Genomic DNA, 17358 nt, shown 5'->3' with positions numbered 1-17358 from the left:
TACTGCAGAAATTCAACAAAGATCCTCAGGCAAACCCACGACCACTTCCATCTAGAAGGACAGGGGCAGCAGATACATGGGAACACCACCCCCTGCAAGTTTCTCTCCAAGCCACTCACCCTCCTGACTTGGAAATACATCGCCGTTCCTTCAGTGTCACTGGGTCAAAATCCCGGAATTCCCTCGCTATGGACATTGTGGATCAACCCACAGCACATGGACTGCAGCGGTTCAAGAATCCAGCTCCCCCCATCTTCTTAAAGGGGCAATGAGAGTAGGTGAACTGCCACCATCCTCTTACCTGAGGGGGGCTCTACATGGCTTAGTGTGGCAGAGCAAAACCTAATCTTTGAAGAAAGGGCTCTCGTCTTAAAGGAGACATTGCATATTTAGTGAATTAGTGAACCAGTGATAATGGGAACTGCAGATGCTGGAGAATCCAAGATAACAAAGTGTGAAGCTGGATGAACACAGCAGGCCAAGCAGCATCTCAGGAGCACAAAAGCTGACGTTTCGGGCCTAGACCCTTCATCAGAGAGCATCTGATGAAGGGTCTAGGCCCGAAACGTCAGCTTTTGTGCTCCTGAGATGCTGCTTGGCCTGCTGTGTTCATCCAGCTTCACACTTTGTTATCTTGGATTAGTGAACCAGATGGGTTTTCAAACAATTTCCTTTAAGGAAGGAAGCTGCCATCCTTACTTTGTCTGGGCTATATGGGACTCCAGACCCACAGCAATGTGGTTGATTCTTAACAGCCCTCTGGGCAATTAGGGACGGACGATAAATATTTAAGCCAGCCAGTGATATCCACATCCCAGTAACTAAGGAGACCTGGGGCAGTAGGTCTTAAAACAGGCAACAAAAATAGACCATTCAGCCTATCAAGCCTGCCCCACCATTTAATAAGATCATAGCTGATCTTATTTTAAACCTTGACTCTACATTCCCGAACATCCCGACAATCTTTCATCCCCTTGGTCATTAAGGATCTCTCTCCTCTGCCTTCAAAGTGTGGATGGATTCTGTATCCGCTAGCTTTTGAGAAAGGGAATTCCAAAAACACTCAGTCGTTAGTGAGCTCGGACTGAGATCCTCAGCCGATCCTCCTCCACCATTACAAACAGGAGGCGTTCAAGGCTCTCCTCAGATTTAGCCTTTTCACACAGCTAGATTCTTCACCCACATTCCAGGAGCAGGAAACAGGCTGTGAATGAGCAGTCAGTTGGGTCATGCCCAAGCTTTAAGAAACATACAGGGATTTAAAGAGGGACCTTGCAGCAGGTAGCAATCACTTAGCCAATGCCAAAGGTGCTCACAACCCCAGAATCTCACCTTGTGACCACCCTCGGGGTCATGGCCCTCAAATCCCAGCAAACCCCCGGCCAGGTCTCCCAGCTCACCTTAGAGGTGCAAGGCTGTGGTGTTCCACTCCGGAGGCTCCAGCAAAGAAATCCAGGCTGGCATCCCCAGCTCAGTATCCACTGAGTGCAGCAGTGTTGGAGTGAGGGTCTGTCTGCTGGCTCCAGTGGGCGTGAGAGATCCCACTAAAACAACTGGAAGGGCACGGTTGAACTCCCCAATTTCCAGGCCATCACTGGTCCCACAAATTATCAGCTTATCACCTCAGTGACTGCTTGTGGGATCTTGCTGTGAACAACTGAGCTGCCATGTTTCTTACACCATGATACAGACTTGCTTCAAAAGGGAGGATTTCTTGGCAATGAAAGGATTTTGGGTGTTCCTGTGTGACAGGAGCTACAATAAACCTTACAATCATACTAAATGATACCCCACCCAATACTGCACAGATACTCCTGTCTGCCAGGTTTCCTACATCCAGTGTTGTTACGGTTGACTTTTCTCCTTGTGTTTTTCCCAGGAACGTTCATCTCGACATTCTGCCACTTGTGTTTTTTTTAAAAACTCATTCTTAGGATGAGGGTACAGTTGCCCCTTGAGAAGGTGGAGGTGAGCTGACTAATCATATCCCTGCAGTCCATGTGCTGTGGGTTGACCCACAATGGCCTTAGGGACAGAATTCCAGGATTTTGACCCAGTGACACTGAAGGAACTGCAACATATTCCCAAGTCAGGAGGGCGAGCGGCTTGGAGGGGAACTTGCAGGGGGTGGTGTTTCCATGTATCTGCTGCCCTTGTCCTTCTAGATGGAAGTGGTCGTGGGTTTGGGAAGTGCCCAGATAATATTTACCCTCAACAACAAAAAAAAACACACCACTGAGCAGAGATAATGAAATGTGAGGCTGGATGAACACAGCAGGCCAAGCAGCATCTCAGCAGCACAAAAGCTGACGTTTCGGGCCTAGACCCTTCATCAGAGAGGGGGATGGGGAGAGGGAACTGGAATAAATAGGGAGAGAGGGGGAGGCGGACCGAAGATGGAGAGAAAAGAAGATAGGTAGGGAGGGGATAGGTCAGTCCAGGGAAGACGGACAGGTCAAGGAGGTGGGATGAGGTTGGTAGGTAGGAGATGGAGGTGCGGCTTGGGGTGGGAGGAAGCGATGGGTGAGAGGAAGAACAGGTTAGGGAGGCAGAGGCAGGTTGGACTGGTTTTGGGATGCAGTGGGTAGAGAGGAAGAGTTGCAACCACAGGAAATGCTACACTTGCCCCCTCACCCCTATCCCAGGCCCCAAGATGACTTTCCACATTAAGCAGAGGTTCACCTGCACATCTGCCAATGTGGTATACTGCATCCACTGTACCCGGTGTGGCTTCCTCTACATTGGGGAAACCAAGCGGAGGCTTGGGGACCGCTTTGCAGAACACCTCCGCTCGGTTCGCAATAAACAACTGCACCTCCCAGTCGCAAACCATTTCCACTCCCCCTCCCATTCTCTAGATGACATGTCCATCATGGGCTTCCTGCAGTGCCGCAATGTTGCCACCCGAAGGTTGCAGGAACAGCAACTCATATTCCGCTTGGGAACCCTGCAGCCCAATGGTATCAATGTGGACTTCAGCTTCAAAATCTCCCCATCCCCCACCGCATCCCTAAACCAGCCTAGTTCGTCCCCTCCCCCCACTGCACCACACAACCAACCCAGCTCTTCCCCTCCACCCACTGCATCCCAAAACCAGTCCAACCTGTCTCTGCCTCCCTAACCTGTTATTCCTCTCACCCATCCCTTCCTCCCACCCCAAGCCGCACCTCCATCTCCTACCTACTAACCTCATCCCACCTCCTTGACCTGTCCGTCTTCCCTGGACTGACCTATCCCCTCCCTACCTCCCCACCTATACTCTCTCCACCTATCTTCTTTTCTCTCCATCTTCGGTCCGCCTCCCCCTCTCTCCCTATTTATTCCAGTTCCCTCTCCCCATCTCCCTCTCTGATGAAGGGTCTAGGCCCGAAACGTCAGCTTTTGTGCTCCTGAGATGCTGCTTGGCCTGCTGTGTTCATCCAGCCTCACATTTCATTATCTTGGATTCTCCAGCATCTGCAGTTCCCATTATCACTCACACCACCGAGCAGATGTGGTTCTCACTGAAACAGAGATAACATGGGGAGTACGAGGCCATTCGGCCCTCCGAGGCTGCTCTGCCTTTCAATGTGATCACGGCTGATCGGGGCAGCATGGTGGCTCAGTGGTTAGCGCTGCTGCCCCATCGCACCAGGGACCTGGATTCAATTTCATGCTTAGGTGTCTGTGCAAACTCCACACAGACAGTCTCCCCATGTCTGCGTGGGTTTCCTCCGGGTGCTTCACTTTCCTCCCACAGTCCAAAGATGTGCAGGTTGGGATGGATTGGCCATGCTAAATTGCCCATAGTGTCCAGGAATGTGCAGGCTAGGTGGGTTAGCCATGGGAAACGCAGGGTTACAGGGGCAGTAGGTAGATATGGATGGGGAGCTCTTTGGTGGGCCGAATGGCCTGAACTCCAAGTTGTAGGGATTCTATGATCATCCAACTCAATGGCCTGGTCCTGCTTTCTCTCCATTTCTTCTGACCACTTGTCTCCAAGTGTTGTATCCAACTTGTCCTGGAAGTCATAATCATCTCATTATCACACTGCTTTTTATGGGATCTTGCTGTGTGCAATGTGGCCATCACACTTCCTCCATCCCAACAATGGCTACTCTGCACCGGCATTCCATTGGTCAAACCAGAAAAGTACCTGCGCTCTCTCATTTACTGAAAGAGAGGTTTTTGATTGAAAATGTAGAATCAACAGTGAGCCTTCCCTCAGAGCTCAGCCGTGCGGGTCACGAGTTACGTTGACACCCCTCTCAGATAGATAGTCTTTAAAAACAAAGTCTCATGAGATGGGGGGGGCTCCCAGTCAACATCCCCACCCTTAAGAGCCCCCTCAAAGGAAGAATCAAATGCTCAATTGTTTTAGCCACTGTTCAATGGACCTTGCTTCGTGCATATTGCCTGCTGCACTTTATAAGAACCCAAGACCATTCAACCCATCAGGCCTGGACTGCCATTCATCAAGATGGCAGGTGGTCTGACTCTAGCCTCACCTGCACTTTCCAGCTGGTCCCCCTAACCCTCGACTCTCAACAATTGACTGAACGATCGAAGCTCCACTGCTCTTTGGGTGACAAGAGAATGCTAACTCCCTGCTATTCCTCTCTGCTCTGTGTGAATTGTTTTACTATATCTTCAGTTTGAGACTCTTGAGTCAAGTATCCCCAGGATCTCAGACCTTTCAAGAAGATCAGCTCTCATTCGTTGAAACTTCAGCAAGTATGCTCAAACATACATCACACCAATTCCTCACCATTTCAAACAAATGAGAAGTGATCCAATTGAAACTTACAAACTATTTAAAAAGAATAGACAGGGTGAGATGTTTCTCTTGGTTGGGGAGTCTAGAATCAGGGGCACAAATTGAAAATGAAGGGTGGGGGGGTGTCTCATTTAGATCAAAGATGAAGAGTATGCTCCCCCAAACAGAGCAGGTTGCGAACCTATGGAATTCTCTTCCACAGAGGGCTGTGGAAGCTCAGTTGTGGAACCTGCTGAAGATAGGGATTGATAGATTTCTGGTTACCGGGGGCACATTGTTCAGGTTTATGGAGATAAGGGGAGTAAATGGGATTGAAGATTTCAGTCAGTCATTATCATGTTTAATGGTGGGGAAAGCTCAATGGGCTGAATGGCCTACTCCAGTTCCCATGTTACACATTGTTCTAAAATGCTTCACTGCAATCCTAGGGTATCCCAGGGGCAAGGAAGCCAAATGAATGGCTTTCATTCATCTAGAAGCTTTTGTATATTTACCTTATTTCCAGGAACAACATCTATAACTGAATTTTAAAATATTCCAATGGTGCCTTTCATGTACAAACAGGATAATGGGTACATCATTTCAACATTCTGAAATGCCTGCACCAAGCATATCAATGGCTGGGGAGAATGTGAACTAACAGTTATGTCACTGAGCTGGTGATACAGAGAGCCCACAGTCTCTGGGGATGTGGACTCAACTTTAACCACGGCCACTGGGGGAATTTAGTTTAAATTAACTACACTGGAATACCAGGCAAGTCTCATGGGCACTATCACTGAGACTATCACAGGCTTGTACAAGAAAGAATCTGGTTCACTGCCTAAATAGGACTCCAGACCCACAGCAATGTGGTTGACTCGTAACTGCCCTCTGAAATGGCCCAGCAAACTACTCAGTTCAAAGGACAATGAGGACCAAATCCTGGTCTCTGCTAGCTACCCACACGTGAAAGAACATGTACTCGACTAGACAAATCAGCAACATTGGAGAATATCTGCCACTCACCAACCTCAGGGTTAGCAAGAGGCCACTTTCTGTCTGAGCCACACTGTGCATTGTCTGCAACATCACAATCAGACGCCCCTCTCCCACCCATGTCCCACATTGTCAGATTTCACCCATCTCATTCACAATCCTGGATTCAGGCATGTGGAACAGACTGAAAGTGCGCGCCCCATCACCAACAGCTCTCTACTCAGGAGGAGCCCAAGAACAAACACTCCAAAACAAAATCAGTTCTAACAGGTGGCCACAAGAGAAACTGGCAATTATAAAGATTCCTTTTACGCTCAATATTCAGTTTCACTTCGGGAAGATGATGGGACAAGGGAGCACTGTGCTGTCAGAGGGTGAGCACCACAGGAGCACTGCAGTGAAGGAACATGAGCTTCAACAACACAAGCTAAATATTTCGACTTAAAGCAGTCGAGAACAGTTCTCACTGTAAGATTAACACAAACGCAATCTGAAATTCAAGAAAAGCGTCTCATCTCAGATAGTAGTGACAATGTGGAAGTCAGTCCCAGAGGAGTGTTTAATACTGTTTAAGAGAAAAGGTGGAGAAACAGGAAGGACAATTGGAGGTAATGACAGAATAATAGGCCATTCAGCCCATCACATCTGCTCCATCATTCAGTGAGATTCTGATTTATCTGATAATCCTCAGGTTCACTTTCCTGCCTTTTCCCATAACCTTTGATTCTCTGAGTAAAAATCTGACTTGCTTCCTCAACCTTTAAAATGCTTAAGTTGCCATCCTCAACATGGTAAAGAACTCCCCAGATTTCCTTCCTTCAGAGAAGGAGTTTCTTCTCATTTTTGTTTTAAATAACGCAACCCCTTATTCTGAGATTAGAACAGGGTTGGATTAACAAAGAATTCAGAAATATATCACTGGGTCAAAATTGTGTAACTCCCTCCCTAAGGACACTGTGGGTCTACCTACAGTGCATGGCCTGCGGCGGTTCAAGACGACAGCTCACCCTCACCTTTTCAAGGGGCAACTGGGGACAGATGGTGAATGGCCAGTTTACATCGTGGAACCACATTTTCAAAAACAAAACAAATATTTTTAATCTCAAAGGTCCTAGGGTATAATTTAAATGGACGTCAGTCAACCTAATTGAGTATATCAGATCCAGCGTTGCAACACGAGTGAAACACGGACAGCTGCATCCAAAGTTCACATTTCTACAGAGATCCCGAGGTTTTTGCTTGCATTTATTCAAAAAGGGCCTATTATCTTGTTTGGTGAAGCGAACAGATTCAGTTTAATTCAGTAATCAGGAGACATTGACATGACTCACTGGCAGCATTGTCCCTGTGGAGTCAGATGGTCCTTTCAAAGTGTACATGGGCCTGTACATTTTTTTAAACACATATAGTGTGGTGGGAGTCTGGAATGCACTGCCAGCAGTAATGGTGGAGGCAGATATGATAGGGGTGCTTGAGGGGCTTTTAGATAAGCACATGAATAAGCAAGGAACAGAGGGTTATGGACCACGGGCAAGCAGAAGGGATCTGTTTAACTTGGCGTCATGTTTGGCACGACATTGCGGGCTGAAAGGCCTGTTCCTGTGCTGTATTGCTCTACGGTGCACAGAATCTCCCCAGGCTCATACCCCCAGGACTGCAAAGCCACAAGGGTCGGCCAGCTTTTAACCAGAGCCACTATCTGCAATCGGGCAGAGGCCAGAAGACCCCATGCCCAGCCACAACCTTGAAGGACCGCAGCGGGCAGTTCACCTGGTCCCCTTTCCTGACCGAGACCTCCAAATCATCGCTGTTTGTGGGAGCTAGCTGTGCACAAATCGGTTTGCAACAGTGACAACACTCAAAGCATGCCAGAGGCTGTAAAAGTTATTGGGAACAGCCGGTTGGCTGTACAGGTTACTATATAAATGCAAGCATTTCAATGAGCCCAGTAAAAGGCAACTCATGGCAGGTGTGAGAGTGGACAGTCACCTCCCAGAGGGAGGGCAGCTCTGCCACTTGTGAGAGCCAGAAACTCTGGGACAAGGAGAAGGGGAGGTAGAACAAACTGCCCCCCCAAGTCACAGGGCTCTCACACATTCTGGAGCACAGACACTTTCAATTCCTGCTACAACTCCACGAGTTTGCTCAGCTCTCTATTCCTGTTTACACATTTAAAAATGTAAACCTCTCTCTCTCTCTCTCTCTCCCCGCCGGATTGCACTCACCTCCCCGGGGCCTGGAGTCACAGCTGCTGGAGGGGGAGGCCGGCACAGGCACGACTCCGAACTGGAGGTGCCCGGCCTCTTCCTCCTGCTCCTGCCCGGGAGGGCCTCCTGTCACCCGGCTCCGGACGAAGTAAATGACCGGGTCTTGGCTCACGGTGCCCGCTTCCCCGTTCGCAGCTTCTGCTGCAGCCGCCGCCGCCGGCTCCGCTCTCGGTGGCCCCTCGGCCTTCGTTGCTGCTGCTAACTGCTCCATGGCCCCTGCTGCTGGTCCAGCTCCGGGAGGGGGGTGGCTAGAACCCGCGAGTCTAGAACCCGGGAGGCGGCGACCTGGGACCCGCGAGTCTAGAACCCGGAGCAGCCCGGGACCCGCGAGTCTACAACCCGGAGCAGCCTGGGACCCGCGAGTCTAGAACCCGGAGCAGCCTGGGACCCGCGAGTCTAGAACCCGGAGCAGCCTGGGACCCGCGAGTCTAGAACCCGGGGGCGGCGTTGCATCTCCAGCAGCAGCAGACGCCGTTTGCAGCCGGGCTTCGTTAACTCCTCATCGTGTTTTTATTCAAGCCGAGAGCGTCGCTTCTTTTCCTCCTTCTTGCATACTTCTTGTTGCATTAGTCTTTTACCCAATGGCGTCAGTTTTATTAACATAGCTCCCACCTCCTCCCCTTTTTTTTAGAAAGCTCCTTCCTGATGTGTGTCCTAAAACATATCAATGTGCACGCAACATGTACTCTGCCTGCTTTACTTCGAGATGTGAGGAGTTGTGCTGCAGGTTGCATGTTGGTGAGACCAACTCCCTCGTTGTTTCTCATGCGCCTTTCGGGGATCGTGCAGGGTGTAAAGGAACGGGAGCACTGGCATTCTCAGCATCTTGCAAGGTGCTTTATTTTCCCCTTCAGTCAAAGTGTGTCGCAACAGGGCCGGGGTTTGGAGAGCCGCCACAGGGTTTTTTTTTAAACATGTGAAGGTTGCAATCTGAACGTGGTTGTTGCGGGATGTAGAACACGGCTGCACGCCTGCTGTAATCGGATTGCAATTTGCAGCGCCCTGGGTTTTTAAATCAGTGCGGTTCCTGCCAGCTCTCAGCAGCCCCTCCCCCCTGCAATTTTCAGCATTCAGTCCATCACTGTTACCCCCTTCCACAGATGCTGCCAGACCTGCAGAGCTTTTTCAGCAACTTTCTTTTTGTTCCTGATTTACAGCATCCGCAGTTCTTTTGGCTTTTTTTTATCCAGTCCATCGCAGTCTGTTCTGTCCTGGGGGAGGTGAGTAAACGTGATGGAATGGATTAATAAGGACGCATTCATTTATCAGGAGGACATAAGATGCTCCAATTCCCACTGACCCTTCACCTTGCACGATGTGGCGAGAAAGTTATTTGTTTTACTCCTGACGCTGTAACTATTTCACTACACTAGCCCTTTTTGAAAGTCGCAGATCACCAGGCACAAGGCATCCTGCTCCATCAAAAATTGCAGCCTCCCAGAGTCAGACAGCATGGAAACAGACCCTTCCGTCCAACCTGCCGACCATGATTCCCAAACTAAATTCCACCTGGATACTCCTGGCCCATATCCCCCACTCCCCCAGACCTTTCCTATTCATGCCTTTATCCAAATGTCTTTTGAACTTTGTAACTGTATCCACATCCACCACTTCCTCTGGAAGTTCATTCTACACTCCAACCACTCTCTGTGTAAAAAAAAAGCTCCTCTTGTTTCTTTTTTAAATCTTTCTCCCCTCACCTTAAAACTATGCCCCCAGTCTTCAAATCCCCCCACCCCACAGAAAAGATACCTGCTGTTCACCTTATCTATACACCTGATTATTTTGTAAACCTTCATAAGGTCACCTCTCGACCTCCCACACGCCAGAGAAAAATGTCCCTGCCTTTTCTTTTATTCATTTTGTGGGATGTGGGTGCAACTGGCTGAGCCTGGCATTTATTGCCAGTCCCTAGTTGCCCCCTGTGAGAAGGTGGGGGTGAGCTGCCTCGTTGAACCACTGCCATCCACCTGCTGTAGGCTGACCCACAATGTCATTAGGGAAGGAATTCCAGGATTTTGATCCAGTGACAGCAAAGGAACGGCGATAAATTTCCAAGTCAGGATGGGGAGTGGCTTGGAGGGGAACTTGCAGTGGGTGGTGTTACCTGTGTCTGCTGCCCTTGTCCTGCTAGATGGAAGTGGTCGTGGGTTTGGAAGGTGCTGTCTGAGGGTCTTTGGTGAATTTCTGCAGTGCACCCTGTAGACAGTACACACTGCTGCGACTGAGCGTCGGTGGTGGAGGGAGTGGGATGCTTGTGGATGTGATACCAATCAAGCAGCTGCTTTATCCTGGTCGGTATTGAGTTTCTTGAGTGTTGTTGGGGCTGCCCCCATCCAGGGCAAGTGGGGAGCATTCCATCACAATCCTGACTTGTGCCTAGTAGATGGTGGGACAGGATTTGGAGAGTCAGGAGGGGCGTTACTCACCGCAGTATTCCCAGCTTCTGACCTGCTTTTGTAGCCACTGTGTTAATGTGGTGAGTCCATTGAGTTTCTGGTCAATAGCAACCCCCAGGATGATGGGGGATTCAGTGATAGGAACACCACTAAATGCCAAGGGGGCAGTGGTTACATTGTCTCTTATTGGTGATGGTCATAGCCTAGCATTTGTGTGGTATGAATGTCACTTGCCACTTGTCAGCCCAAGCCTGGGTATTGTCCAGATCTTGTTGCTTGTGAATATGGACTACTTCAGTATCTGAGGAGCCTATCCAGTCTCTCCTTATAACTCAAACACTCCATTCCCAGCAACATCCTGGTAAATCTCTTCTGAACCCTCTCCAGCTTAGTATTAACCTTCTTATAACCGGGAGACCAGAACTGGACCTAGTACTCCAGAAGAGGGGTGCACTAAAGCTTGATGGAGGCACTCCAAGAGGTATAACTGGGGAAGGCTTAAGGCCCATCTGCCATAATACTTAGAGGCTGGGAACGTCCCCCCTGCTATCACCATTTGGGAAAGTGCACCAATTCTCACTGTCCACTATTCCCAAGGTTGTCACACAAGTTAATGATTTCATCAAAGTGCGCAAAATTCCAATTTACTGTTCTGATGGACTCAGATTATCTTAAAACACTGACTAGGATCCTGTACTTGACAATAAACTGTTGTTTATTTCGAATAGATAAGGTCTAGTTGCAGATAAACAAAAGTCTGAAAAATCAACTTCAAACTCTACTGGTTGAAACTGTAATCCCCTTTTAAACCTCAATACCCTTGACTGAGATAGAAACTGACAAACCAATAGTTATTTCTGTTTTTAAACAAATAAAAAACGTTGGTGTTATAGGTGAGGAGAAAACGCTGGGAAGCAGAACTAGATGGGGTAAACATAGGAAAGATGTTCCCGATAACCAGGAAGCCTAAAGACACAGGAAGGCCGTTTAGGACTGAGATGAGGATAAATTTCACGCAGAGAGTGGTGAGCCTGTGGAGTTATTTGCCGCTGAAGCAGCTGAGGACATAACATTGAATGTTTTCAAGGAGTTCTTAGCATGAAAGGGAGCAAAGTGTTTGGGCAAAAAGCAGGAATGCGGAACTGAGTTGGGCGATCAACCGTGATCATATTGAATGGTGGAGCGGGTTTGAAGAGCTGAATGGTCTACTCTATGTTTCTGGGTAACACAGCTGTCAACAAAGTTCAATGAGGTGTTGGCTTCTTCCCAAGATCTTCTTCACTTCAACGCTCTTCCTCCAAGTTCTTGTACTTCTTTGCAGAAGGCACAGGGTGACTAGTATGCTAATCACAAAGTCTCAAACTTACTAAAGGCAACAGCTTTCAGCAGCTGTTGGGAGATATGGTTTTTTTTGCATTTCAGGTACTTTCACTGCAGAGAGACAGAACCTGTGCTTCCAACAGTCTGGAGGCTTCTCAGTCTGTAATGGACTGAAGAGTCTGTTTCCATGCTGCACAGTTCAGTGACTTTACAAAACCACGCTGTGAACCAACAGTCTGAATTAAAAAGGTAGAATGTGTCGACTTCCCAAGTTTTCTTTTAGATTTTACATCCACAAGACCCAGTTAATATTGGCCACAGAGCAATGGAAGATGTTCAGAGTAGTTTCAGCTTCAAATAGGAAACAATTAGGAGCTCTGGTATCTGAAACTTCATCAGTTTATTATTTTTTAAGCTTGGTTTTGCTTTGAGGATATTTTGAGGATATTTTCTCTTGAGAGAGAGCGAGGAAGATTATGTACCTTGGTTCAGCATTTTTTTAAACAATCTCTTTTCAGGAAGGGAAGAATTTGCTATTTCCGGAATGGAGGCCCTTCCCAGCCAACTAGTTTCCAATTTAAGGTGTGCTGGGGTAATGCAGCATGATTACTGAATGAAATGTGACGAAAGCATGTTGAGATCTGGAGGGTCTTCAGCCCATCTTGACTGTGCTGGCTCTTTGAAACAACAGCACAATTAATCCCACTCACCTCTTTTCCCATCACTCCAGATTCTTTATTCTTCAAGTTTTACAATTTCCTTTGAAAGTTCCTCTTAAATTTGCCCCCCTGGTCTCTCAGGCAGTGTGATCGAGATCGCCAGAACTCTGTGTGGGGAATCATCCCCCACGGTGGAATCATCTGTTTTTAAACATTGACAAGAATGATGAAGGGCATTGATAGGATAGACAGGAAGAAATATTTTTCCTTGGTGGGGGTGATCAATGGCCAGGAGCCTAGATCCAAGGTAAGGGGCAGAAAGAGTAGAGGCAATGTGAGGAAAAATCTTTTCACCCAGAGGATAGTGGGAATCTGAAACTCATGGTCTATTAGGGTGCGAGAGGGAGAAACCCTCTGAACATTGAATTTAGATGTACGTTAGTGATTGTTACAATGGTCCAAGTGCTGGGAAATGGGATTAGAATAGGTAGGTAACAAAGTGTGTAGCTGGATGAACACAGCAGGTCGAGCAGCATCTCAGGAGCACAAGAGCTGACGTTTCGGGCCTAGACCCTTCATCAGAGAGCTCTAGGGTCTAGGCCCGAAACGTCAGCTTTTGTGCTCCTGAGATGCTGCTGGGCCTGCTGTGTTCATCCAGCCTCACATTTTATTATCTTGGATTCTCCAGCATCTGCAGTTCCCATTATCTCTGATTAGAATAGGTGGGTGATTGTTTTTGACCAGAACGGACTTGATGGGGCGAAGAGTCTTTTTCTGTGCTGTAAATCTCTATGACCCTTTTAAGGAACCATCAGATTTCTTGATCATTGCATTTCTGATACAGCGATTGCCTCGTTGTTATCTCCAGACTAGGAGCACACAAAGGAGTTTGTGATAGTTACAGTGAACAGAGGCGCTGGAGTAGTGGCGAGAGGGCATGAGGGCAATATCATATCTGTATCAAGTCACACTTCACTGTTAAGAAACTAAGAGCTAATGAACTGGAATTAGTGCTGAGCTCAATAAAAGACTTACCTGCATTTGTGTAGAATCCTCCACAACTTCTTCATGTCTCGTGCTGCGCTTTGTAGCCAGTAATGTGTAACTTGAATTGAAATATTTGTTGCAATGTAGGAAATATGGCAGCCATTTTACACACAGAAAGATCCCACAATCAACGATGTGCGAAAGCCCGGGAGTCACTAGGGATAAATTTCCTGCTTGTCTCTAAAATCGTGCAGTTCTTTTGTTTTTACCCGAGAAAAGCAGACAGTTAAACATTTTACTTGAAAGATAGCAATTCCAACATTGTAGCGCGTCCCTCAGAGCTGCACAGATTTCTGAATGACACCACAATGTCTGCCTGAGCTATGAACATCACCAGTTGTCTCCTTTGCCCCCATCTCTTATCTCTGTGAAAGAGCACCATCTCCATGAGGGTTGGATAGCCTTGATGGGCTGAATAGCCTATTCCTGCTCCTGTTCCTTATAACTTCTTGAGCAGCTGATTCAATGTCCTCTCCTTTGTTCTTACTACTTTCTGGCAGTAGCAAAATTTTGGGGTTTCCTTAAAGAAAACGCTGGTAAATGGGGTAAAACAAATCGCAGACCTTAATTTTTGTAACGTGTTCTCAATCCAGCCGTGTTCACACCGTCCTTATGTAGGGAATCCCCCCGAGCCCTACAAAACACAGAGAACCTCCAAATCTGCCCTTTTGACCATCCTCCAATTCAAATTGTTCCTTACCAACAGCCATGTGTGCACAGTTATAAAATTCCAGAATCCTAACCCCACCCCTAAACCTCTCTATGTCTCCCCACCTCTCTGTTCAAGCTTTTAGATACCTGACCTGGAATAAAAATAGATTCTCCAGCATTGACAGTTCCTAATGTCACTAGAATTACTGTAGTTGTTTTGAGGAAGGGTCGCTCGACCTGAAACATTAACTCTGATTTCTCTGCACAGATGCTGCCAGACCTGCTGAGCTTTTCCAGCAACTTATGATTTTGCTCCTGATTTACAGCATCCACAGTTCTTTCGGTTTTTATTTAGTGGTTTTGTTGTCAGTTCCTGTTTGCTAATTGCCTTGTGTAATACCTCAGGTTTATTTACCAAGTTGGAGATGCTAAATTAATGCATGTAATTGGCACAAGTAGATAAAGAATTAAACTTTACAACCACAGTAGGAAATTCCTTGGGGGTGAACATCCTTTGATTATCTCATCTACCCTATGATTTATAGTCAAAGTGGGAAGGAATCTTTTGTGAACACAGAAATTACAGGACTTTCGTGAGTGAGGAAACACCCACATTTTTGTTTTGCAGTGAGATTTATTTGTCTGAGTAATTACAAAGTTGTTGGTTGTAAACACTTAATGTGTCGCAGTTGTAGGTACGGATCTCTGATGGGAGATTTGCAGGAAAGATGTTCCTAACAACTAGAGAGTTCAGAACCAGGGGTCACAGCCTAAAGATAGAGGGGGGGGCATTTAGGGCTGAGATGAGGAGAAATGTTTGTCACCAGAGGGTGGGGAGCCTGTGGAATTCTCTGCCACAAAAAAACTGTCGAGGGGAAAAATTGAATGTTTTCAGGAAGAAGTTAGATGTAGTTCTTGTTGCTAAAGGGATCAAAAGGTATGGGAGGGAAAGCACAACCAGGGGACTGTTTTGGATGATCAGCAATGATTGTAATGAATGGTGGATGAGCCTCGAAGGGCTGAATAGCCTATTACGGCTCCTGTTTGTTATGTTTCTATGTAAACACAGTGAATGTTGGAGATGGTATGAAAGGAGTCCAGCCTGTGTATCCGCTGTGTGACAGTTGCTGTTTACAATCAGGCCAAGAACACAAAGCCCAGGAGTAAGGGGAAGACCCTGAGGAGGCTCAGAGAGAATGGCAAATTATTTCAAGGAGTTACATACTCGAGATACAACAAAAAGAAAGGCTTCTTCTACAGCAATTTTCATGTCTAAAAGTGTTTTACAGCCAATGAAGTGGTGTCGTCAACTTGAAATACGGCAATTGAATTGAGCACTCCAGGATCCCACCATAACACTGAGAAGACAGTAAAAGCATAGAATCCCTACAGTTCAGGGAGAGGCCATCAGCCCACTGAGTCTGCACAAACTCTCTGAAGAGCATCCCACACGAACCCACCTCCCCCCACCCTATCCCTGTAACCCCACATTTCCCATGGATAATCCACCCTAGCCTGCACATCTTTGGACTGTGGCAGGAAACGGGAGCACCCGGAGGAAACCCACACAGATACGGGGAGAATATGCAAACTCCACACAGACAGCCACCTGAGGCTGGAATCGAACCCAGGCCCCTGGCGCTGTGAGGCTGCAGTGCTAACCACTGAGACACCAGTGTCACCCAACTTGGGAATGATGAAAGCAAGGTTTGTTATTTGGACGGAACGAATGTAGGGCATCGGGGAAGGGGTGGGGTTAGTGGTCATGGGGAGGTGTTAAGGCATGAGTTATCTCTGGTCCTTTTGCCAATCGCTGTTTCATTGTGTTATGAAAACCTCAGGCAATGGAAACCATTGCTCTTTAGATTAGATTAGATTATCTACAGTGTGGAAACAGGCCCTTCGGCCCAACAAGTCCACACTGCCCTTTGAAGCATCCCACCCAGGCCCATCGCCCATAACCCACACACCCCTGAACACTATGGGCAATTTAGCATGACCGATCCACCTAGCCTGCACATCTTCGGACTGTGGGAGGAAACCGGAGCATCCAGAGAAAACCCACGTAGACACAGGGAGAATGTGCAAACTCCACACAGACAGTCGCCCGAGGGTGGGAACAAACCCGGGTCCCTGGCGCTGTGAACTAACCACTGAGCCACCGTGCTGACTCAAAACCTTAACTCTGCTTTCTCCCCACAGATGCTGTCAAATCTGCTGAGTTTTGCCAAAAATTTTGTTTTCTGCTTGTTGCCTCCTTGTCGCAGTAACTGGTTTTACTGTTTTGTATCGCTCCAGGATAACAAATCTTACTTTCTGTACATTCTGTTCAAATCTTCGCACCACCCTTTCAGAAGGGTCTGAAGATTTCATAGAGTGTTTGCAAACGTTTTGCAAGAGCTCCTTGTGTGATGGTGGATAACAATGGTCTTGCTGCAGTTATACAGGGCCTTGGTGTGCGGTTTTGGTCTCCTGGTCTGGGAAAGGACATTTCTCACTTTTGAGGGAGTCCAGCAAAGATTCACCAGGCTGACTCCCGGGATGGCAGGACTGACATATAGGCAAAGACTGCCTCGACTGAGCTAGTTCTCTCTGGAATTTGGAAGAAGGAGAAGTGGGACTGGACAGACTAGATGCAGGAAGACCATTCCTGATGTTGGGGAAGTCATAGAAAGATATACAATCCTGATAAGACTGGACAGGCTGGATGCAGGAAGAATATTCCCAGGGCTGTGGAATTCCAGAACAAGGGGTCACAGCCTAAGAAGAAGGGTTAGACCAATCAGGACTGAGATAAGGGAAGGCCCCTTTACTTAGGAAGTTGTGAACCTGTGGAATTCTCACCCACAGGAAGCTGTTGGGGTCAGTTCATTAAATATATTCAGGAGGGAGCTGGACGTGGCCCTTGTGGCTAAAGGGATCAAGGTGTATGGGGAGAGGGTGGGAATGGGATACTGGGATTGCATGGTCAGCCATGATCATATTAAATGGGGGTGCAGGCTCGAAGGGCTGAATGGCCTACACCTGCACCTATTTTCTATGTTTCTGTGTTTGAAATGAGTGAAGAGTTTTATGGAGTAACTGGCGGCACGGTGGCTCAGTGGTTGGCACTGCAGCCTCACAGCACCAGGGACCCAGGTTCGATTCCAGCCTTGGACGACTGTCTGTGTGGAGTTTGCACATTCTCCCCGTGGCTGCGTGGATTTCCTCCGGGTGCTCCGGTTTCCTCCCACAGTCCAAAGATGTGCAGGTTCGGGTGGAACGGCCAAGCTAAATTGCCT

At 47.7% G+C, this 17358-nt stretch overlaps 1 protein-coding gene across 4 annotated transcripts in view; it reads right to left on the bottom strand.

Moving 5' to 3' along the window:
- rufy3 (RUN and FYVE domain containing 3) overlaps positions 1 to 8732 on the bottom strand; it is a 63984-nt gene extending 55252 nt beyond the window's left edge. Inside the window, exon 1 of one of the 4 annotated variants that reach the window (XM_048529911.2) lies at positions 7960 to 8732. In XM_048529911.2, the coding sequence (XP_048385868.1) occupies positions 7960 to 8212 (253 nt within the window). In that variant the 5' untranslated portion in view covers positions 8213 to 8732. The remainder of the gene's footprint in view (positions 1 to 7959) is intronic. The other 3 variants (XM_048529920.2, XM_048529964.2, XM_048529972.2) reach the window with 3 other exon arrangements.
- Positions 8733 to 17358: the final 8626 nt, after the last annotated feature.

Source organism: Stegostoma tigrinum, chromosome 1 (genome assembly GCF_030684315.1).
Source record: "Stegostoma tigrinum isolate sSteTig4 chromosome 1, sSteTig4.hap1, whole genome shotgun sequence".
In the NCBI taxonomy this organism is placed as follows: domain Eukaryota; kingdom Metazoa; phylum Chordata; class Chondrichthyes; order Orectolobiformes; family Stegostomatidae; genus Stegostoma; species Stegostoma tigrinum.
The sequence above is the reverse complement of the archived record's forward strand: the minus strand, read 5'-3'. Positions and strand labels throughout refer to the sequence as shown.